Raw genomic sequence first — 25,295 nt, 5'->3', positions numbered from 1 at the left:
GAATTGCTGCAGTGCATTTGTAGATGGTACACACTGCTGCCACTGTGCACCAGTAGAAGGAGTGAATGTTTAAGGTGGGTGGATGGAGTCCCAGTCAAGAAGGCTGCTTTGTCTTGAATGGTGTTGACCTTGTGTTGTTGGAGTTGTACTCATCCAGGCAACTGGAGAGTATCCCGTCACACTCCCGACTTGTGCCTTATAGGTAATGGACAGGCTTTTGGGAGTTGGACTGAGTTACTCATTGCAGAATTCCCAACTTCTAATCTGTTCTTGTAACCACGGTATTTCTGTGGTTAGCCCAGTTCAGTTTCTGGTCAATGGTAACCCCAGGATGTTGATAGTGGGAGATTCAGCATTTGTAACGCCATTGAATGTCAAGGGGAGATGGTTAGATTCTCTCCTGTTGGAGATGGTGATTGTCTGGCCCTTGTGGGTGATTAAATCTAAATGAATGAATCATAGGCAACCAATGAAATCATGAACACAGCTGTCAAAAAGAATGTAGATGTAGTAACACTCAGCTTCAGGTTATTCTATGATGATATGATGATGATATTCGAAGCACATATACCACAAGAGTGAAGATCTGAATCCACTCCACAACATTTAAAATGATTTGGAACGTCTATTTTATTCTTGAGTTTCTGTTGCAAATGTATGAATTTACATGCAGGCTGTGCCCCTCAATTCAAAGTTGAAAATGGGATGTTATGTCTTCTCAAATGTAATTGAATGTTTTCACTCCTCCCCCATTGGAGGTTGTGTCTTCATCTCCCTAATTCTCGAAACTTCTGTGCTACTCTCTCCTTTATGACACTCTGCATTAGAGAGAGTGCAGAGGCGATTTACCAGGATGTTGCCTGGGCTGGAGAGTTTTAGTTATGAGGAGAGATTGGATGGACTGGGGTTATTTTCCTTGGAGCAGAGGAGATTGAGAGGGGACATTATTGAGATATATAAAATTATGAGGGGCATAGATAGGGTAGACAGGAAGAAACTTTTCCCCTTGGTGGAGGGGTCACTTACCAGGGGGCATAGATTTATGGTAGAGGCGCAGGAGGTTTAGAGGGGATGTGAGGAAGAATTTTTTCACCCCAGAGAGTGGTGGAATCTGGAACACTCTGCCTGAGGTAGAGGCAGAAATGCTCAAAACATTTAAGAAGTATTTGGATGTACACTTGCGATGCCATGACATACAAGGCTGTGGGCCTGGTGCTGGAAAATGGGATTAGAATAGTTAGGTACCTGTTTGATTGGCCCAGACTCGATGGGTCAAAGGGACTTTTTCTGTGCTGTAGACCTCTATGACTCTATTCCTTAAAACCTACCTCTTTGACCAAATTTCTAATCACCCAGCTAAGTAATTCATTATGTGGCTCACTGTCAGGCTTTGCTGTTCCTAAGAGGTGCACTGACTCACTTTGCTGCTTAAACACTGTATATAAATGCGAGGGGTTATTGTCTTCAGACAGGAATGATTAGGGAGATTTGCCCATCATTGTTCAACAATCTTCAATTCCAACCAATCTAAAGCTGCTCCTGGTGCTTTGTAACAAGTCAGAATTGAGAAATCGGATGCATTTCAAACTCCCCAAGTGCTGACATTGCCCCATGTGAGGCTGCATCAGTTATACTGTTTCTAAAAATTAAACTTAAATTTGTTCTGTTTCCCCCCTTTGCCCTTGCCCATGAAACACCCCAGGCATCCCCCATGCCCTAGCCTCAAACTTTTCTTTTTTTTGCCATTCCCACCCCCTCATGCCATCTTGTCCATATCATCCATGACGGCCACCTCTTGCTTCCTTGACCCCATTCCCACTTCCACTTAATTGCTGACGACCCAACTTCCCTTCTTTGTCCCATTCTGCTTGACATTATATGTAGTTCCCTCTCTTCAGGGACCACGGCCCTCATTTTTAAAATTATCAGCCGCCTTCTCAAAAAAAAGTAATGTAAAAATTTGGCCCCTCTCATCTTGTTGCCTTAGTACCATGAATTTATTTTCATTAAAACAATGAGGAACTACACGGTAATTTGAAGGGAATGACCTTGCCTCAGCATTCAAAAGATGGTTTGGAACTGGTACTCTATCATGGGTTGTAAGCATTGCTGGGAAGGCCAGTATTTGTTGCCCATCTCTAAATGCCCTTGAGAAGGTGACAGTGAGCTGCAGTCCATGTGGTCTAGTTATTTATTCCATTTGTCATTCTGTCTGAGGATGGATTTTTCTCATACATTTTAGTACTGTACTCAACATTGGAATGTCTTAGGAATTCCATTTATGTCAATGAAACATTGTCTTTGACCAATTAGCATGGGAATTTACTCTTTAAACTTTGTGCTGTGTACTTGCTCTTTAATTCTGACACTGGCATACTTTTGTTTAACAGTGCCCAGATTGCTGCATCGCAAATAACAGCGAGGCAATCAGCATTCACCATTACTATGGAGTAAATCGGACAGTAATCTCCAGAGACCTTATATGTACAGTTAAAGGGGGAATCTGGAAATTGCAGTCCGAATTACCCTGATCTTCCACAGATGCATTAAAATAGTAACCAGCGGATTGATTCGGCATTGAAATTAATTTAAGGGTAAGAAGACGTGGTACATATCCATGAAACATGGCAGCAAAAGTTAAGTCTGGTGGGTGCACTCAGGTATAAATGAAGTTTTAATGGTGTGGTGAGTCTTAATTCCTGTCAAACAACCCCTTTGACCCTGAATATTTAATTTTTTAAAGTGTGGCATTTTATTCCTTCAGAATTTAATTAGCGTTTGACAATTACAAAAAAAAAATTTTGTCTCTCTCTTTCTTTCTCTCAAAATCCCATCTTTTCTTCCCTCCCTTTGCTTTGCTTTCTGTGCATGATTTTACAATGAATTAAATAGCCTAATGTATGCTTCCTGGTTTAGACTTTGTGTGTCTGTAAGGATTCTTCAGTCCAGTTGTTGAACAGCCTCAGTGTTGCTTGCCGTGTTCTGTCATATGGCAAATCTCCTGGGTCAGAAGTCCAACTAGAACAAGTCTATGATCAGAAGCCTATGAAAACTCTTTGGGTAACCATCAGTGTAGTGGAGGGTAAGTGTCTTTCCTTCACTGCTAACTGCAAAAGCTGGACTATTAACTCTACTTCTGACAATTTATAATTGTTTACCTTCCTCCAGAGGAACTGGATGGCTTTAATTTTAACTTGTACAAACCCTGTTAAACATTTCCTCATTGCCTTGTTCAGTGCCTTCCGCTATACTAATCCTATCCAAGACTAAGGTCATGGTTTACCAAGCAACAATAATCACTGTGCTTCTATGTGCTTCAGAAACTTGGACAACCTATTGCAGGTGCGTCTAAGCACTGGAGAAGTACCAACAGCGGTGCCTTCACAAGATCCTCCAAATGCAATGGCAGTAAATGTTGTCCAACTGCAGCGTCCTCTCCCCAGCTAACTTGCCCAGCATCAAGGTGCTAATCACTCAAAACCTGGGCTGGACTTGTTGTTCGTAAGCCTGACACCAGACTCCCAAAGCAGCTACTCTATTCGGAATGCAGTCGCAGCAGTAGACTACCGGGAGAACAGTGGAAGCTCTTTAGGAATGTCTTCAAAACATCACTGAAGAGGTTAAACATCCCGCCAACTCATGGGACACCCTGGCTTGTAACCAACCAAATGGAGAACGTTCATTCTGGAAGGCAATAAACACACCGAGAGATTTTGACAGGAACACGCAGTGGCGAAGTCGAGGCATCGGAGAGTGCATAAACCTTCCAACAATTCATCCACCCAACCCTTGAAGCACAGCCTGCCCTGCATGTGGAAGAGTTTGCGGATCATGCATTGGGTGTATCAGCCATCTCAGAACCCATCAAACCAGAGTGGAAGTGAGTCATCCTCGATTACGAGGGACTGCCTAAGAAGAAATCTTAAATCTGCAAACAGTATTTCTGATTTTAAAGCTATTTGCCTTCCTGTCCAAAGATTTCATTTGTGTTTGGATTGACTTTACTCACAACAGTAGATTAAATGATTATCTCTTTGTTCAATTCTGTTCTGTATTGCAGCTGCATCCTAAAAGATCCTGTTGCTAGTGACACTTGGCAACACATAACCAGAATGAAAAGACATCAAATGGACAGAAAATGCAGTAATTTAACAAATTACCAAGTAATCAAACCCTGATTTAAAACCTTGTGTCATATTTAGAATCCAACACTTTGTCAAATTGACATTTGCCAGGTGCTCTTTCAATCTCCCCAAATAGCTGAGCCATACAGTCTAGGCAAATTTCAGGTCTCTGCCAACTAAATCAATTTATGGCTACAGGCGAAAAGGGTGCGCAAAGGGAGTGGGACTAAATTGTTTTCATTCTTTTAAAAGGATGTGAATATCACTGACAAGGCCAGCATTTGTTGCCCATCTCTAATTGCCCTTTAGAAAGTGGTTCTGAGCTGCCGCTTTTGTATCACAGCAGTCCAAATGGTGTAGATACTCCCAGAGTGCTGTTAGGGAGGGAGTTCCAGGATTTTGACCCAGTGACAGTGAAGGAGTGGTGATATTGTTGCAAGTGAGGATGGTGTGTGACTTGGAGGGGAACTTGCAGATGGTGTTCCCATGCATCCGCTGCCCTTGTCCATTTTGGTGGCAGAGGTAAAAACAGAAAATGCTGGAAGAACTAAGGAGGACTGGCAGCATTTGTGGAGAGGGAAATAGCTGAGCTCTAAAGAAGAGTCTGTATGACTCGGAGCTGGAGCACTGAAGAAGTCTTATGGCCTCGAAACGTTAACTCTATTTCTCTCTCCACAGATGCTGCCAGACCTCTTGAGTTTTTCCAGCATTTTCTGTTTTTATTTCAGATTTCCAGCATTTTGCCTTTATCTGGGTGGTAGAGATCACCAATTTGGAAGGTGTTGTTGAAGGAGTCTTGGTGAGTTGCTGCAGTGCATATTGTAGATGGTGTACACTGCTGCCACTGTGCATCAGTGGTGGAGGGAACAAGCGGGCTACTTTATCCTGGATAGTGTTGAGCTTCTTGAGTGTTGGAGGTGCACGCATCCATCACACTCCTCACTTGTGCCTTTATAGATGGTGGACAAGCTTAGGGCAGTCAGGAGGTGAATTACCCACCGAAGAACTACCCAACCTCTGTCCTGCTCTTGTATCCACAGTACTTGAGACTGGTCCAGTTCAGTTTTTGGTCAATGGAAAACCCCAGGCTGTTGATAGTGGATGATTCAGCGATAGTAATGCTGTTGAATGTCATGGGGCGATGGTTAGATTCTCTCTTGTTGGAGGTGGTCATTGCCTGGGATTTGTGTGGCACAAATGTTACTAAATGGATGGCTGGTAGAGACACAGTGGGCATATTGACCTCCTGTGCTGTATCATTTGATGATTTTATCTCTGCCGGGGCAGCAGTATTCAAGGTTCCTTCATTGTTCTACATCCTAATCAACATCCAACCACCTCTGCTGAAGTGTACATGTGTGGATGTCATAGCAGCTGATACTACTGTAATTTCCCTGACATGGTTGAACAGCCCCCAGTCACAGCTCATGTCCAGTTGCAAGTTGGACGAGGTGTGTCACAGTGCCCTTGAAACCATACCCCAATGAAGAGGCTGCATTCAGAAAAAGAAGGGAGAAGTACAGTCACTCTTGCTTTCACTGGATATGCTATGGGTGTCAGTAACTGAAGTTCAACTGTGCATTTTACATTTATTCAATTTATAATCTCATCCAGTGGGTCATATGAAAAAACAAAACTGTGTAATCAGCATTGTTTCTGTTAATTTGGGATTTTAAACAATTGGACAGTGACTTTCAGCATTGAAAAAGATACTTATAATTGCTCAATGTGTTTTTTTGCTCAGATTTTGTTTTTGCCATAAACTAGTGTAAAAGTTATCTGTAGTATGAGGAAGCAAAATGGCCTAAATTTACTAGATTACATAGAATTATACAGACTTCAGCTGCTGATAAAACAGCCGTCAGATTGCTGTGCTTTGTTAGGATGGTTGTGCAAGATCTTGCAAGTGGCTTTGGAAGATAGAATATTAGTTAGGTATTGTCTGATCTAAGAGGCAGACAAAATGAAAGCACTGGTAATCCTGGCTACTCTTGACCAACTAATAGCTTGTTCCAAGGCAAGAGTTTCTGAAAAGCAGCTTGACAGCTCTGTTGTCAGCCAGGTAATGATGTGTGAGTGTTATGGAAGGACCTGTTGAATTTTTCATGATGTGCGTAATGCATTGTCGTTGGTTTGGTTTCATTGCGGATGGACAACGTAATATAGCTTCTATCAAAAGGTTGCGTTTCCTACAGAGATCAAAACGTGCTTACTGCGAGAACGAACTAATGCTTATAAAACATGAGGTCAAGTAATTTCTCTTGTTTCCATTGCAGGTTAATGAACTAGAGAAAGGCAGCATTGCTTCTAACTACAGATAGTTTGGCCACAAGACAGCATCCCCTCAACAAGTGTGTTACGTCAGATCCATACATGCACTCTGACCATGCTGGAAGAGGATATTGAAGTGGCCATCAAAGTGGTGGTGGTTGGCAATGGTGCAGTTGGTAAATCAAGCATGATTCAGCGGTACTGCAAGGGGATTTTCACTAAGGACTACAAGAAAACCATTGGAGTGGATTTCCTGGAAAGACAGATTCAGTGAGTGAAGACTGTAATGCATTTAGGATCAACTTGTTGTAATTTCTGAGTCACTCCAGATATTTGTGGCGGGGGGGGGGGGGGGGTAGGTGGCAATAGATTCATTAGAATGAAAAAACAATTTTAGCAATTAACAGAAGTGCAAGTTTCAAAAAATCCAGTACTCTAGAGGATTTATCTGTACTGTTCTATGTTAGTAATGTGTGCCAATGACAATGCACTTTTGGCTGTTCACTTAATGCAGTTCACTGCTGTTGCAATGAGTTTACTTTGATTTGATAGAATCATAAAACCCAACTGTACAGGAGGCAGCCAGCAGACCCACCTTGCCTGTGCCAGATCTGTGCAAGAGTTATCCAACTAGGCCCACTCTCTGCCCCTGCTTTTTCCCAATTCCCTTTTTGAAAGTCAAAGATTGCAACCACTTGCTGAGCAAATAAGATTCTGCCCTCACCTCTCTTTGCCAGTTATCTTGAAACGTTTCTCAATGACATGGCTGGTTAAGATAGTGAACAGCTGGGGGCATTATAGACTTGCTAAGTCCCAGCTTTGGTCTTTGAGTTAACTGGCTTGGACACCCCTAGCTTAGGAAATGGGAAGGTGGCCAGGTTTTCTCTGACTGACAAAGCTCTGGGTCCTGCTGCTGGAGATGGCTATTTTTTCAGTCATGGGATGTGGGCGTCACTAGCTAGGCATCCCTAATTGCCTTATTCAGAGGGAATTTAAGAGTCAACCACATTGCTGTGGGTCTGGAGTCACAAGCAGGCTAGACCAGACGAGGACGGCAGATTTCCTTCCCTAAAGGGCATTAGTGAACCAGTTGGGTTTTTACAACAATCAACAATGGTTTTGTGGTCATCATTAGACTTTTAATTCCAGATTTTTATTGAATTCAAGTTTCACCATCTGCTGTGGTGGGATTTGAACCTGGGTCTCTGGAATACTAGTCCAGTGACAATACCACTATGTCACTGCCTCCCCCTATCTAACCCAGCAAGAGCAGGATCTCTCACTTTGCCCTGTTAAGTCGTCTGCCAATTGCTATTGAGACTTAGACATGAAGAAATCCCATTTAGCCCAGATACTGGAGGAAAGACCTCAATTGTAGAGCTGCATCCAAGAACAAGAGGGAAGAGAAGAAAATATCTCTGGACGGGATGGGGGAGATTTCAAGAGAAAAGGGGGAAAGGAAAATGATTCTGGAAAACAGTTCCTGAAAGTTGGAGTCACTTGGTGAGTTTTGCATTTCCTTTGATTCTTTGATTTAAATTCAGACTCGAAGGATGAGTTTCCTCTTTGTCCCACTTGTAAGAAGGTCCAATGTGCAATTAATTCATCTCTACTTAGTTCCTAATGGATACTGGCCCACAGTATGAAAATGATAACGGTGGCAGGCAGTTAGCATTCTCTATCCTGGAAATTTCAGGAGAGGAGGGGATAAAGAAGGGGAGAAAATGTCTCAAGAAAGGAGGGAGGAATTATGAGGATATTGGGTGTGAAAGTCACAGCATCAGAAGAGGGGATACTGCTGTATTTGGGGGTTTAAATAATTTATTGTGGCTGAGGAGCACTTTCACAATTTACACGTGGCTTGTGGGACTGAAAGGGACCGAAAGCCAATAAATCCCCAGGGCCCGCTAATCTATATCCCAGGGTACTAGAGGAGGTGGCCATGGAAATAGTGGATGCGTTGGTTGTCATCTTCCAAACTTCTGTAGATTTTGGAACTGCCCCAGCAAATTAGAGGATGGCAAATGTAACCCCACTATTTTAAAAAGGAGGGAGGGAAAATTACAGACCAGTTAGTCTAACATCAGTAGTCGGGAAAATGCTAGAGTATTACAAAGGATGTGCAAACAGGACACTTACAAAAAAAATCAACAGGATTAGACAAAGTCAACATGGATTTATGAAAGTGAAATCATGTTTGACAAACCTACTAAAGTTTTTTTGAGGTCGAACTGAAGATATAGATAAGGGAGAACCAGTGGATGTGGTGTATTTGGATTTTCAAAAAGCTTTTGATAAAGTCCCACATGAGGTTAATGTGCAAAATTAAAGCTGTAGGATTGGGGGTAATATATTGGCATGGATTGAGAATTGGTTAGCAGACAGGACACAGAGTAGGAATAAATGGATCTTTTTCGAATGGCAGGCGGTGACTAGTGGGGTACCGCAGGGATCAGTGCTTGGGCCCCAGCTATTCACAATATATATCAAAGATTTGAATGAGGGAACTAAATGTAATATTTCCAAGTTTGCAGACAACACAATACTAGGTGGGAATGTGAGTGATGAGAATGTTAAGAGGCCTCAAGGCGATTTAGACAAGTTGAGTGTGTGGGCAAATACATGGCAGATGCAGTATATCGTGGATAAGTGTGAAATTATCCACTTTGGTAGGAAAAATAGAATGGCAGAGAATTATTTAAATAAATTAGGAAATGTTGATGTACAAAGGGACCTTGGTGTCCTTGTACATCAATCACTGAAAGCAAGCATGTAGGTGCAGCAAGCAGTTAAGAAGGCAAATGATATGTTGGCCTTCATTGCAAGAGGACTTGAATACAGGAGCAAGGATGTCTTACTGCAGCTGTACAGGGCCTTGGTGAGACCATACCCTGGAATATTGTGTGCAGCCTTGGTCTCCTTACCTAAGAAAGGATGTACTTGCCATAGAGGGAGTGCAGCGATGGTTCACCAGACTGATTCCTGGGATGACAGGATTGTCATATGAGGAGAGATTGGGCTAACTAGGCCTCTATTCACTGGAATTTAGAAGAATGAGAGAGGATCTCATCAAAATGTATAAAATTCTGACAGACTGGACAGACTGGATGCAGGGATGATATTTCCCTGGCTGGGAGTCTAGAACAAGGGGTCACAGTCTCAGGATATGGAGTAGGCCATTTAGGACTGAGATGAGGAGAAACATCTTCATTCAGAGGGTGGCGAACATGTGGAATTCTCTACCACAGAGGGCTGCGGAGGCCAAGTCACTCAATATATTTAAAAAGGAAATAGATTTCTGGACTTTAACAGCATCAAGGAGTATGGGGAGAGAGCCGGAGTATGGCATTGAGATAGAGGATCAGCCATGATCATATTGAATGGTGGTGCTGGCTGTAAGGACCAAATGACTTACTCCTATTTTCTATGTTTCTGTAATATAACTGACTTAGAAATCCTTTCAATTTGCCACGTGCAGCAAAACAGAAACATCATCTGCCCCATAACACTGATGTACAAATCTTTAAGCACAAAAATGCACGAAAAATTATAACTTTTAAAATAAACTGACATTTTTATTTGTTTTGAAAATGGTTTTCTTTTATATTCCTCAGAACATCCGGAAGTGCTGCTCATTCAATGAGTTGCTTTTGAAGTTGTTTTATGGGGAAAAAGAGGCAACAATTTGTACACTGCAAGATCCCACCACATCAAATGAGATGTCTGACTAGTTTTACTTTTTTTGGTGTTTGTTGAAGAAGACCAACTACCTTGGGTTCCTGGAAAACCCTCTTGCTCTGTGAGCAATGGCATTGCACAATTTTTAAATTTGACTTGGGCCTCACTTTGTTTAATACCTGATCTGAAAGATGGCACCTTGACAGTGCTGCACTCCCTCAGTGTTACCTTGGACTAAATGAGATGCTTAAGCCCTGGGTAGGCCTCAACCCACAACCTTATGGTTCAAAGTCAAGAGTAACTGAGACAAGTTGATGAGTAGTAAAATATTCATGAGGTAATAACGGTGATGTTACATGTTGTGTTTCAACAAGTTACGATTTGGAGACGAGGATCCCTCACCTGAATTGCTAGAGGGGCAGTTGAAGGAGTGTTCATTTGTGTTGCTCTTGTACATCTGCCAGCATTTGGCAGAGTTTATTTTTACCTGCCCTCTGAGCAAAGGAACAATTGCGCAGAACAATCTTTAGAAGAGATGCAATAAAATGGTTGAAGGGAACAAATTGCATTTCATAAATAACTCTATAATAAGGCATCAGTTACTAATTAAGGAGAAATGTTCCACTTATTGGTAATTACTTTGAGCTTGATTAAGCACAAGAGTTCTCAATCTGTTATCTTTTGAAAGTAACCACTGTAACAAGCAAGCGAATTGACGTATAATAATGCAGCAAACGATAGAAGGCAGTTATAAAATACCAGTCTGAGCATGTGATGTGATTGTTCTTGTTGATGCTGAGCAGCTGTCGTTGTGAGACCAGGGCTGATTGGATGTGGTGAGCTGTCTGTAACTCTTTCGAGTACAAACACGTTTCCATCTGTTCCTATTCAGATGAAGTTACATTGTTTCATAGTTTGCCATTGTGAGATCTGAACTCTTGATTCCTCTTGAGGATGAAGACAACTTCACCCTTCCCTTAGAAATAGGCATCACTGATGTCAACTTGTCTTTCATTTGTAACTCTTTTGAGTACAAACATGTTTCCATCTGTTCCTATTCAGATGAAGTTACATTGTTTCATAGTTTGCCATTGTGAGATTTGAACTCCTGATACTCTTTCGAGTACAAACCTGTTTCCATCTGTTTCAGATGAAGTTACATGTTTCACAGTTTGCCATTGTGAGATTTGAACTCTTGATCTCAGGGTTACAAACCCAGTACCATAACCACTTGGCTATTTAGGCCAAGCTGAGCTGTCTGTAATTGAGCATGGTTAGACTAAATAAACACTCCATTAAGTGTTCTGCATGAACAGCAGTCACAAACTAATTTAGGAGTTTCCAAGACAAATGATTTGATCTCAAGTGTCACATTTATCTTTCAGAGTTAATGATGAGGATGTCAGATTAATGTTATGGGATACGGCAGGCCAAGAGGAGTTTGATGCTATAACGAAAGCCTACTATCGGGGTGAGTCTAGTTAAGTGTTAATAGGATACATCCATAAGAGGATGCCAATTGGAATTTTCCTCTAGTTTGTTCTCTGACTCAGATATTTAAACTTGTCACAGAATCCAGATGAAAATAATTATTTAGAAAAGGAACTTTTTTTTTACCCTTTCACATAAAAAGGACATTTCATAATTTGGCCTTTTATAGAATGAATAGCATATTGTACGCAATTGGTACAGACAAATCGACAATACATCTTCTGTTAGTGGATCCTAAGAATTGATCTGTTGCACAGTAATTATACTGGGTGGATTAAATAACAAGTGTCAAAAAGCACCAAAAGCTGGAAAAATTGTTTTAAATATAGCATCAATCTCTGAAAGCTACTTATTTCAGCAAATGGATGTGTTAATTCTACTATCTCTGATCCCTGATATTGAAACAAATGTCACTTTGTTGACTTGTACTAGTCCCATGAGTTTTCTCTGCTTTGATGAAACGCTGTGTAAACCACATTACTGAGCCATAATTTGTGCTCTAGAATGTCGCACTAGAGTGGTGCAGGATTTACCAGGAAAAGGTTGGTGTTGCTTCTCGTTCAGCATGGATATTTCCTGTATTGCTGTGTAGAGAATTCCTTGAAGGTATCTGGAACAGTCTGTGTGCTTTCTCCTAGCATTATTCTTATTCTGCCCCAAAGTGCTGGCTGCTTTGGTAATGCAGTGCCCCAGTTCCAGCTAGTCGTTAAAGTAGTCTGGTGCAAAGTTAGATCACTGATCATTTTCAATGGGACAGAATTCAAATTGCTGTAGCTATATGTTACAATATTCATCAAAGAAAAGGTCAGTTGCAATTCTAATTTGATTGTTTTGGTGCTTTATCACAGGTGCTCAGGCATGCGTGCTGGTGTTCTCCACGACTGACAGAGAGTCCTTTGAGGCTATCCCAAGCTGGAAAGAGAAGGTTGAGGCTGAAGTCGGAAATATCCCTACAGTCCTGGTACAGAACAAAATTGACCTCCTGGATGAAACTGTACTTAAAAAGTATGTGGATATTGTTATATTCAACTCAGGTTGACTGATTCGTAAATAATGCTTTATTCACTCAAAAGAGAGACAACAACAATTTGAATTTACTTGCAGTTTTAACATCATAAAATGTTCCAAGGTATTTTACTGAGCATTATTAAGTAAAATTTGGCACCGAGCAACATAACATATATTGGGACAGGTGACCAAAAGCTGGGCCAAAGAGAGAGGTTTTAAGGTGAACCTTAAAGGAGGAGAGAGAGGCAGAGAGATTTAAAGAGGGAATCCCAGAACTTGGAGCCTAGGTAGCTGAAGGCACAGCCACAAATGGTAGAGTGAAGAAAATTTTCAGAGCGCAAGAGGCCAGAATTTAGAGAAGCACCAAAATCTCGGATATAAAATGCAATGAGGGTATTTCTGGAGGGATTGAAACTTGAGGCCAGTGGTGTGGGGGAGAGAAAGAGCAAGACCTTTGAAAGGTGAATGGAAAAATAGAATACTGTGGAGCTGCAGACAATAACAAAATGAATCATTTGCGCATAGATTGAGAGGATTCCTATCCACTGGTAGAATATTGTTGACATATTAGCTGGGCTTCCTAAACTGTGATGGTTTTGTTTAGCACTTCTGCAATTAAAAATCTAAGTGCAGCTTTAAACAGACCCTCTGTACAACTTCACTGATGCAGGTAAGGAGGTTGAAGTTGGTGTGACAAATTTGCTTACAGTTGTAAAACTGGAAAGATTATAATAGCAGGAGGTGGGAGTCGTGATCCTGAGTTGTAAGAAGTTACTTTTGTTATGGGGTGTATTTTGGAGCCAGCAAGCAGTTGAAAGTGTTCTTTTAAGCGATTTGGTACATGGGCCAAATAAAGTTACATTTTGCTTTTGTGGAAGAGGTATCACTGCTTGACCCAATTCCATTCTTGGTCTTGTTCATTTTCCTAAATACTCTTAAAGGAAGAGACATGAGAGTTTAACTGACATTCAATCTAACTATCTGTTAGCCATTGCTGTTTCGCTACATTGTGAAAGGCCATAGGATCCTATTGAAAAGAACCAACAACACCAACCAACAGGAGAATAGGAAGAAAGAACTTAAGATGGTAAAGATGAAGATTTGCAGATTTTTTTTAAAAAATCATCTTTATTAACGTTGTGATCCTAGCCGAGACCCACAAGTTGTTGTTATTATCCGGTTAGGGACTAATGGTAAAAGCAAAATATTGCGGATGCTGGCAATCTGAAACAAAAATAAAAATAGCTGGAAAAACTCAGGAGGTCTGACAGCATCTGCGAAGAGGAAGACAGTTAGCGTTTCGAGTCCATATGACTCTTCATCAGAACTAAGGAAAAATAGAAATGAGATGAAATATAAGCTGGTTGAGGGGGGTGGGACAGGTAGAGCTGGATAGAGGGCCAGTGATAGGTGGAGGCAAAGAAGAGATTGCCAAAGATGTCATAGACAAAAGGACAAAGGGGTGTTGATGGTGGTGATATTAGCTATGGAATGTGCTAATGGTTACATTAAGGATAGAAAGCAGGACAAGCAAGTGACAGCCCTAGTGGGGGTGGGGTGGGGAGAAGGGATCAAAATGGGCTAAAAGGTGGAGATAAAACAATGAATGGAAATACATTTAAAAATAATAGAAATAGGTGGGAAAAGAAAAATATATATTTAAAAAAATTTAGAAAATATAAATTATTGGAAAAAGGGGGATCGGAAAGGGAGTGGGGATGGAGAAGAGAGTTCATGATCTGAAGTTGTTGAGCTCAATGTTAAGTCCGGAAGGCTGCAAAGTGCCTACTTGGAAGATGAGGTGCTGTTCCTCCAGTTTGCGTTGAACTTCACTGCCGAAGTGCGGGGTGAAGGGAAGATGTGTTTGGTGGTGGCATCATGCTGGAGTTGGCGGAGGATGATCCTTTGAATGCAGAGGCTGGTGGGGTGATAAGTGAGGACATGGGGGACCCTATCATGGTTCTGGGAGGGAGAGGAGGGTGTGCGGGCAGATGCGTGGGAGATGGGCCGAACACGGTTGAGGGCCCTGTCAACCACCTTGGGTGGAAAACCTCGGTTAAGGAAGAAGGAAGACATGTCAGAGGAGCTGTTTTGGAAATGTTTTGTTTAAAGTGGACAAGACACTTCAAGACACTTGCTCAGTGAATAAAGCCACAAGACTCCATGGGTTTTGAACAAACAAAAATAAACTTATGTAGTCAGAAAGATAAAAATAATTTACAATATCTGTACTCTAACATTTAGGGTTCATATGAGGTGCATGTGAATTAACAGGCAAACTGTGGTCGAACATAATAAATGCCAAACACGACCAAAACACAGTCCACGGATTTCTCAGCAGCACAGCCAGACATCAGTAACACTGAGTGTCAACTAATCTCACTGAAGCTCTGTCCCTCTCATGAGGGGTTCCAGTCTTCACCTTCAAAGATCTAACCTTGGAATTTTCTCCAAAAGTCACTCCAACTTGGACAACATCAACAACAGCCCACTTCACAGGGTTTCAATCTCGTCTCCCAAGGTTCTGTTACCCTGGATTCCCAAGTCTGCATTTGAGCACCAACCCACAAGCACAACTTCAGATCTTTTGCTGTGCTAAGCAGAACACTACAGCTCCAAAGGGATGCCTTTGCCCCAATGGCCCACAGTATGGAGTCACCAACCTTTGTCTGCCTTCTTGGATCTTCAAGACTTCTTCTGAGCCCTCTTCACTTAAAGTCTGCTCCACCCAGTCCTTTTCCAGTTTGGAACCTGTTTCTCTGCTGCTCTCTTTGAGCTGAACTGAGACCTGTCCCCTCTCTGGGACTCTTCTTTTGGGACCTCTCCCCATCCCCTGCCTGGGACACTAGTCTTCCATGGTGCTCTGCCCCCAGTCACCTGACCTGGGCTATTGTGTTGGTTTTTGTTTTATTCTTGCACAGGCGTGCTGGGCCGAAAGTACGTAAAAACTGCAGAACCGTGCATGTGTAGCCTGCTCCCGGTGTGCGCGTGCGCAAATACTCCAAGGCCCATTGGGAGTTGAAGTTCCTGACCTCCACTCTCAGCAAAGTAAGTATAATTTTCATAACGTTAACAATATGGACAGAATATGTCCTTTACAGGATAAACCAAAGGTGCAATGTGGGGATAGCAAGCAACAACAAGCCACCAACATACGAGCATTAGCAGGCCCCTTGAACTTGTTCTGCCATTCAGTTTAGAACATGGCCGTCCTTTGTGTTAACTGTATCTGTAACTCTTAATGTCCTTGACTAACAAAAATCTATCAATCTCTTTTTTGAAATTTTCAACTGATCCCGAGCCTCAATAGCTTCTTGGGACGTTCCTGCTTTCCACTACCCGTTGTGTGAAGAAGTGCTTGTTAAAATCAGCAATCTTAGCAGTGCGAAAGCAACAATTATTGCAGAGATAAAAGGCACCTTGCTTTTGAGGACTAATAAATTTACAGAACTAGTGTAAATCGATATACATCTATGTAGGAACAGTAGTAACTTATACTCTATAAGCTGCTAAAGTGCATCTTTAAAAATGGGGTGCTAATTTTTATGTTTTCTTTGGTTTTGAAATGCAGTGAAGAGGCAGAGGCACTAGCTAAAAAGCTGAAACTTAGGTTTTATCGGGCTTCTGTGAAGGAGGATCTAAATGTCAATGAAGGTGAGTGCACCTAGCGAATCTCCCTTGTATTTTGTCAGTTATTTTATCAGTAATATTTATTTATCGATTGAAAATTTAGTCTTGTTCATATTGGAGCTTACAACAATTTGCTTACATTGATTATAGATTATATCATAAAAATAACCAAAGAGTCTAGTCTCCATTTTGATCCTAGTGTTCACATCCTTTCATGGCCTTGCTTTTCCTTTTCCTGTAACCTCTTTCAGTCCTAAAGCCCTCTGAAAACTCTCTTCCTCCATTTTTGGCTTCCTTATGCAATCCAAATTGCTTTTGATCCCTCCATTGGTGACCATGCCTTCAATTTAGGCCCTTAAGCACTGGAATTCCTAATTCTCCTTAAAATCTCTTTCCTCCTTTAAGGAAGTGTTTTAAAACCTTCTTTTACCAAACTGTGCTAGTATCACCTTAACTGGCTTGACATCAAATTTCAGTCCGCAAACACCCCTGTGAAGTGCCTTGGAATGTTTTACCAGGTTAAAGGTGCTATATAAATCCCAGTTATTGTTGATTGCTGTAGTGGACTCTCCAAAAACTATTAATATTCTCCCCTGAATTTTGTGAATTGAGCAATGTGTTTGTGTACTGTCACCCAGAACTTGACACTTTCAATCCAGCCTGAGTTGGTGAGATGACATCCTCCAGTTTCTGGCTGTAAACATCCCAACCACAATAAAGTGGGTAGTTTGAAACTGCTCAGAATGTGTTTGAGTCTGCCGCACAAAACTACCCATAATTTCACTGAGGTCCCAAAGGATGGCAACGGTAATTGTTTTTTCAGATGTCTAGACAGAGCAGAAAGATCCTTTATCATGTTGGTTCCAGTTTATGTCTGTGCGTAGCTCTGCAATTAGAAGGTTCACCTATCCCAGCGGTCATAGTCATATCTTATGTACTTGATTTTTCTTTTAAAACAAACCCTTATTTATCTGCATGTCAGGAATATTTGTTCTTGTAAGAAGGCTTTAATAACTGTTTAAATGCTGATAGCTTATGGTGTTTGGATACATTTGTCAGAATTTTGTGTATAATTATAATATGATACTTGTTTTAACCTTAAGCTGAAATGCCAGTTAGAGGGTGCATTTCTTCGGTCAAAAAATGCAAGCACAATAATGCCATCTATGGAAGCTTGCTTAAAACCAGTAGTTAAGGTTGTATGTGCAACATGTATATTTTTAAAGCAAAGAAAACAAAGTCTATCTTTACCATGTTCATGACAAAACTATTTAGCTCACCTGTCCTGCTGTTTCCTATCGAATTTATTAGTTTGATTGAACCTCCCAAATTTGATTAATCTCCTGCAGAAGGTGATTAACAACAATTAAAGTTCAAGACATTAAGCCAACTTCTCACCTTACCTCCATAGAGCAAGTCAGTGGTAGGTTTTTTTAATGTAACAAGGCAATACATGTTTGTATCTTATTCTGTGCAAAGCACAGTTGATATTTCCAAGATACCATTAGAGTTGAAACCCATACAGTATTTAGCTATAAAATCTATGGCTCGAATCTTTCATGAAGTGGCAGTCACTGTCAGATTACCACTACACTCTTCCTTTTCTGTGCCTCGACTCTGTTCCGCATTTCTGGCTAGGTCTTCCAAGCCCAGTTTCTTCAGAAATGCAGTGTGTATAGTCCCACAAAGAGCTTCATTACAGCACTGGAGCATCAGGGAGAAGACAAACCATGGCCCCTTTTTGAACCATAGCTACTGTAATGTGTCTTTAAGTATCCAGTGCAAATGTTTATAAATGTTTGAATGACTGAGTGAATGGGCAGGGTAGTAGAGTGGGTATTTGGGTAAGGTAAGTAGATAGGATGGCATGTGGGTAAGGTTGTAGTTGGATAGGGTGGGTGGGCTGGTAGGTCAGGGCGGTCAGGTCGTTAGTGTGGTGAGGAGAGGTGGCTGAGTTGGGTTGTGGGTGAGGCAGGATATTTAGGATGGGTGGTTGGGAGGGATAGTCGGGTCGGGGGTAGTCAAGGGTCAGTGGGAGTGATTGGGGGGTCAATTCTGTAATTAGCCAGGAATTAGACTAGGATTTTTCTGCCTAACAGTTCCTGAGTAACTATTTGGGTAAGTAAATTGGAACTGTCTGAAGTCTCTGACTCTATCTCAGAGTCAGAGATGTTTATGGCGGTCCCTAGGGAGCAGGGGAATTGCCCATTGGAAGTTCAGACTTCCCAGGCAATTTCCAAGGAAGCCAGGTGCATTGTGATTCCATGGGGTCCTGTTGTGTACTCTCGTTTCCGACAATCTGCAGACTGGAAGATCTGGGCCTATGTTTATTTAATAATGGTCTTCATTTCCAGAAATGTTTCCATCTTGACCAAAATTGCTTTTGGGAGCTTCGTCATTCTGCTTTTTGCTTAAGAAGTGTTTGCAATGGCGCAAAATCATACAGCGCAGGAGGAGGCCATTTGGCCCATTGTGCCTGTGCCACCTCTGTATAAAAGCTTTTCAAATAGTCCCACTCTCCCTGCTTGTTGCTCACTAAACTATACATTTCTTCCTTTGTAACTCACAGTATTTAAAATGGTCCTTCCAGTTTTGATTTGGGTGGACAGTGTGGTGTTGTAGCACTTTTACTGGCTGTTTTTGGGGATTTATTGAAGCTTTCATGAGGGAAGATTTGGCTGTTTTGGATGACTGTGATGTAGGTCCCAACAACTAGATCAGTAGAGACGATGAATCACCTGGAAGATCGGAGAAAAGGGATTACTAAGGGTGGTAATTCTGCTCCTTAGTTGAATAAGGATTGGGGAGCTGTGGCGGTCAGTACCTAGTGGTGGCGACTGAATACTTTTATCCGGTTCCTAATTTTTGTCATCCAAGTCCATTCCCAAAATCCCAACCCATTGATCAGCTGTGTGTCATATCCAGTAAGAGCACCAGGCTAGCGGTGTTGGAGATGTTACATTGAGCGGTGGTACCTCTTGAGTACTCAGTATCCCCATTGCTTTCGGTGTGTTTATCACACAGAGATGTTTTGTTGCAATTCATTGTGAGAATGGCTATGTTTCATATTGTGTGAGGAATACTTTTATTTTGTTCTTTGAATGTATTGAAATATATTGAATTAATTTATTCTTGAAATTAATTACATTTTAGCAGTTTGTGTTGAAACAAACCATTGTTTCAATATCTCTAGTTGAAGGGCTTTCACCATCACACCAGATCCAGTATATCCAATAATGATTTTAGAAAATGTACACGATGGTGGGAAGATCTAAATTCGAGTTATTTTGTCTCCACAGTCTTCAAGTATCTGGCCGATAAGTACCTTCAGCGACTGAAACAGCACACCACTGAAGAAAAGGATCAAGCCCTCACGACAAGCAATCGCATAGGTACTTTGTGTCTCATTAACGCATAAAAATACCTCAGAGTTGTGATTTCCATGGCCTTGGGTGCCATGTACATCTGAGGTGTCAGAATTTGAGTGTTGGAAAGGGAACTTTCTGAGACCAGATGCTGTAGGTGAGATGAAAACCTGACATGTGGAACTTCAAATTGAGGGATGAAAGTCTGCTCTTGCTGTTGATTATAAGGGTCCTGCGCAAAACAAGCCAATTTCTTGTGAGAAGCTCTTGTGTTGAAGACTGCACCCCAGCAAATAGCTAACCTGCAGTTTCTTCTCCCTCAGTCTCCTCTGCACCACAACACAATTGCAGATGTTGGTCTATTCAATAACTTGCTTGTGTCTCTCTTTCCCCTTAACCCCTTCAAACCCCTCAGTTGCTCATCTATACTGTTGCCCTGGTACAATCCACACCTCTTCAGTTAGTGGCTTGGTTGTTCACTAGGTTTACCTCAAGCGATAGGAAGGAAGATTTACATATATTTAATACCTTTAAGGATCTTAGTGTCCCAAAGCACTTTACAGCCAATGAAGTGCTTTTGAAATGTAGTCACTGTTGTGATTGTAAGAAATGTGACAGCAAGATCCCACAAACAGCAATGCAATACAGAACAGATAATCTGTTTTGTTGATTTGGGGATAAATATTGGTCAAGACACTGTCTTTTAAAATGATGCCATGGGGTCTCTTTACACCCACCTGAGACTGCAGCCAGGGCCTCAGTTTAGTGTCTCGTCCAAAAAATTACCCTTCCAACGTTGCAGCACTCTGTGCTGTACTGAGAGACTAGATTTTTGTGCTCAAGTCACTGGAGTGGGACCCATAACCTTCTAACTCAGAGATGGGAGTGCCACCAGCTGAGCCACAGCTGACACAATACCGATCCTCTTCTCCTTACAGCCAAATTCTCCAATTTGACATTATCGCAAAGATTTCTAACTTTTGGTAGACAAGAAATACAAATTTCTCCTGTTCAAGTATTTTTACAATTCCCTTTTGAAAGTCACTGTGGAATTTGCTTCCACTGGCCTTACAAGTTGTGCATCCAGATCATCATAACTTGCTGTTTTTTTTTTAAAAAGTTCCTCATGACACCTCTGGTTCTTCTGCCAATTACCCTAAATTTGGCCCCTTTGGTTATCGAGCCTTCTGTCACTGAAGCAGTTTCTTCTTCTCAAAACTCCTCGTCATTTTTGAACACCTCCATCAAATCTCTGCTCTAAGGAGAGCAACCACAACTACCTCAGTTCCTCCATGTAACTGAAGTCCCTCATCCCTAGTATTTTCTGGTAAATCTCTTCTGGATTGTCAGAGGATCAGTTTTGTCCCTCTATCCATACTCCCCTGGGAGAAAGGATAGCCAAGGCCCCAGTCCCAGAAGCTGCAGAGATTTCCTTTGCACAGAGACAAACGGTACTGAGAAGAGGCTGAGGGATACCCAATGCTGAAGCTCTGCTGTAATTGGGTTGATTTGTAGTGGATTTTTAGTCACTACAAGAAAGAAAGAAGAAAGTGCCCTGGAATCTTTTACATCTATCTGAGAGGGCGGGAAGGCAATGTTCCCTCTAATGTTTGTCAGCGTGCAGCCTGTTTATCACACCGCATGGTGTGTTGAAGATAGCTATGTGGCTGTGTACCAATGGAAACATTGGTTTAATGCCTCATCTGAAAGGTGACACTTCTGGCCTCTCTACTGCACTGAAGTGTCAGCCTCTCAAGTGGAGGCTGAATCCATGACCACCTGACCCGGAGGCAAGAGTGCTACCCATCGAGACCCTGGTAAAGTGATGGATCTCATGGCAGCAGAAGTAATCATGTTTGGTTGATGTAAAATTTATCAGGTAGCTGCTGGAAGCAGATGGTCTAGGGCTGGTTCCACAGCTTGTCCAAACCAGTGATAAAAACAAAAAACTGCAAATGCTGGAAATCCAAAACAAAAACAGAAATACCTGGAAAAACTCAGCAGGTCTGGCAGCATCGGCGGAGAAGAACAACGTTGACATTTTGAGTCCTCATGACCCTTCAACAGAACTAAGTAAAAATAGGAGAGGGGTGAAATATAAGCTGGTTTAAGGTGGGGGGGGGGGTGGTTGTAGGGACAAGCAAGCAGTGATAGGAGCAGATAATCAAAAGATGTCATAGACAAAAGAACAAAGAGGTGTTGAAGGTGGTGATATTATCTAAATGAATGTGCTAATTAAGAATGGATGGCTGGGCATGCAAGGTACAGATAGCTCTAGTGGGGGTGTGGTGAACTAAGACTAAAAGGCCATAAAAGGTATAGATTTAAAAATAATGGAAATGGGTGGGAAAAGAAAAATCTAAATTATTGTAAAAAACAAAAGGGGGGGAAGAAATGGAAAGAGGGTGGGGATGGGGGAGGAAGTTCAATATCTAAAGTTGTTGAACTCAATATTCAGTCCAGAAAGTGCCTAGTCGGAAGATGAGGTGCTTCACTGGAACAATGCAGCAAGCCACCAATATCCATTACAAGCCTACCGACTCCCACAGCTACCTCAACTACAGCTCCTCATACCCCACTTCCTGTAAGGCTCCATCCCATTCTCTCAGTTCCTTCACCTCCGTCGCATCTGTTCTGATGATGCTACCTTCAAAAACAGTTCTTCTGACATGTCCTCCTCCTTCCTTAACTGAGGATTTCCACCCACGGTCGTTGACAGGACCCTTAACCGTGTCCGGCCCATCTCCCACACATCTGCCCTCACGCCTTCTCCTCCCTCCCAGAATCATGATAGGGTCCCCCTTGTCCTCACTTATCACCCCACCAGCCTCCGCATTCAAAGGATCATCCTCCGCCATTTCCGCCAACTCCAGCATGATGCCATCACCAAACACATCTTCCCTTCAGCCCCCCCCCCCCCCCAGCGGCATTCCGTATGGATCATTCCCTCCGTGACACCCTGGTCCACTCCTCCATCACCCCCTACTCCTCAACCCCCACCTACGGCACCGCCCATGCTTACGCAAAATATGCAACACCTGCCCCTTCACTTCCTCTCTCCTCACCGTACAAGGGCCCAAACACTCCTTTCAAGTGAAACAGCATTTCACTTGCATTTCCCCCAACTTAGTCTACTGCATTCGTTGCTCCCGATGCGGTCTCCTCTACATTGGAGAGACCAAACGCAGACTGGACGACCACTTTGCAGAACATCTTCAGTCTGTCCACAAGAATGACCCAGACCTCCCTGTCGCTTGCCATTTTAACACTCCACCCTGCTCTCTTGCCCACATGTCTGGCCTTGGCTTGCTGCATTGTTCCAGTGAAGCTCAACGTAAACTGGAGGAACAGCACCTCATCTTCCGACTAGGCACTTTACAGCCTTCCGGACTGAATATTGAGTTTAACAACTTTAGATATTGAACTCCCTCCCCCATCCCCACCCCCTTTCCGTTTCTACCCCCTCCCTTTTGTTTTTTCCAATAATTTATATAGATTTTTCTTTTCCCACCTATTTCCATTATTTTTAAATCTATACCTTTTATGTCCTTTTAGTCTTATTTCACCCCACCCCCACTAGAGCTATCAGTATCTTGCGTGTCCTGCCAGCCATTCTTAATTAGCACATTCTTTTAGATAATATCACCACCTTCAACACCTCTTTGTTCTTTTGTCTGTGACATCTTTTGATTATCTGCTCCTATCACTGCTTGCTTGTCCCTACAACCACCCCCCCTCACTTCTCTCCCCCCACCTTAAACCAGCTTATATTTCACCCCTCTCTTAATTTTACTTAGTTCTGTTGAAGGGTCATGAGGGCTTGAAACGTCAACTTTGTTCTTCTCCGTCAATGCTGTCAGACCTGCTGAGTTTTTCCAGGTATTTCTGTTTTTGTTTTGTCCAAACCAGCGTTACTTGTTTCCTGTCGCACGTGTTGAAGCTGCTGTTGCAGAAACTCTCTGAAACTAGCTGCAGGGGCAGGGACAGTGCACAGCATCTCAGAACTGCCAAGCCAGAGTTGTTTCATTTAATCGGGGTGAGGGACATTGAAAGTGTTGGATTTACGCTGCCGGTTTTAAGTTATTGTTTGAGGAAACTCCATCCAGTCTCCATAGGGAAGCTGACGAAAGATTAATTGTGTTGATGGGTAAGTTGCACAAGTTATTTTTAAAAATACATATGAAGTTGCAGCCAAAATTAAACCTTAGTGCAAGTCTGTGTATGTATAATTTTAGAATAGGCATGAGACAAAGGCAGTCATTAAGAACTGTTAGCACTAACTGGAATTAAAGTGTTTCACATTAAATCATTGAAATTATTCTCTTCTCCCAGGAGTATTTAACACAGCTGGCGGCAGTCACTCTGGCCAGAATTCCAGCTTGATAAACGGTGGAGCAGTTATCAGCCTTCGGCCAAACAAGCAGAGGACCAAGAAAAGCAGAAGCTTAGGGGGCCGCTGTGGAAAACTCTAGCCTTCCATTGCAGCACCATGTCAATGTGTACTGTCTGTGCAACTGTTCAGATCAGTAAGGGTCTTTAATTTAGATATTTGACACTTCAGCAGTAGGTTATAATTGTGGACACTGCAGTACTTGACTATCCACGGTTCGGTTAGTGCAGAGGCTTCGGAAAACAAATCACTCGGTCCAAATTCGGCTGAAGGTTGTGTTAGTGTAAAAGAGGAGCCATGCCTGGCTGTAAACGGAACACGCGATCACTGGCACATCCGATTTGCTACAGCTTTGTGTGGATTGGTTCAGAGATATTAGGTTTGTTTACAGGTTAGTCACCTGCTTTATTCCGAAAATCAATGTGCTCAAGTTGTGCAGCGTTTCTGCATTCGGCCAGATCTATGGCATTATCTGAAAGGAAAGCAGTAATGAATGCAGTGTGATTAATCCTTGAAAGCACTTTCTTCAAGTGAGAGAGTAGCCCAGTTACCAGGACCAAGAATCACCAGACTGAGCTTAAAATACTTTACTTTAGGGAATCTACTAAAAACCCTTTTTTTTAAAAAAAAGTAAGCATTGTAATTATGAAATTATGTTGTCATTTGAACAGATGTAATGAAAACATTGCCATTTGTGCTTTACATTTGTGATTGTTAATTGATGGAACTAACACTAATGACTTGTGCAATATTTCAGTGTTGGACGCAGTTGAAGCGAGATATTTTGCTACTAGGAGTAGTATTTTTTCATATTCAGATGGTTTGAGTTGATTGTACTGTTTAGATAGGTGTTTAAAAAAATCGGCATTTGATATTTTAATGTTTGTAGACATAAATTTGCTGTTTGTACACTTAAGACATTTTTCTATTAAGAATGTGTAATCATGTGTGTCGATTGTTTGCATGTAAGATTTTTCTTCTTAAGCCTTATTATTCAGAACAAGAGACTTGCATGAGTGCCAATTCAGTACTGCAATTATTGCCTTTGTCTTTCATTGTTTCTAGTGAGTAAATAAGAAATTCCACACCAGGATTCTAAATGACATGGTAAGAAGAGCCTAAGCAGGGGCCCATGTCTAAAGTTGCTTTACCTGTTAACACTAGTTTTTATACGGTACTGTGTGTCTAGAGATCGCACATTACTGACTGCATGATTTTTATTTTTAAATTATGCAGATTAAAAGTTGCTATACTTCCCCCCCCACCCCCCCACCCCCAAGTCCAGGGTTTCTGTTGTGTTCAGTTTGCAGCTGCCTGTAGTAACCAAGTAATAGCACC

General features: G+C 41.9%; 1 protein-coding gene across 1 annotated transcript in view; it reads left to right on the top strand.

The window, feature by feature from the left end:
• rab23 (RAB23, member RAS oncogene family) overlaps window positions 1–24,974 on the top strand; it is a 99,306-nt gene extending 74,332 nt beyond the window's left edge. The window contains exons 2-7 of the mRNA XM_041188485.1: window positions 6,401–6,665; window positions 11,459–11,544; window positions 12,413–12,569; window positions 16,144–16,226; window positions 19,502–19,594; window positions 23,900–24,974. Of these exons, the coding sequence (XP_041044419.1) occupies window positions 6,511–6,665; window positions 11,459–11,544; window positions 12,413–12,569; window positions 16,144–16,226; window positions 19,502–19,594; window positions 23,900–24,039 (714 nt within the window). The 5' untranslated portion in view covers window positions 6,401–6,510 and the 3' untranslated portion in view covers window positions 24,040–24,974. The remainder of the gene's footprint in view (window positions 1–6,400; window positions 6,666–11,458; window positions 11,545–12,412; window positions 12,570–16,143; window positions 16,227–19,501; window positions 19,595–23,899) is intronic.
• Window positions 24,975–25,295: the final 321 nt, after the last annotated feature.

The sequence above is a fragment of the Carcharodon carcharias genome, chromosome 5 (assembly GCF_017639515.1).
Source record: "Carcharodon carcharias isolate sCarCar2 chromosome 5, sCarCar2.pri, whole genome shotgun sequence".
NCBI classification, from domain to species: domain Eukaryota; kingdom Metazoa; phylum Chordata; class Chondrichthyes; order Lamniformes; family Lamnidae; genus Carcharodon; species Carcharodon carcharias.
The sequence above is the reverse complement of the archived record's forward strand: the minus strand, read 5'-3'. Positions and strand labels throughout refer to the sequence as shown.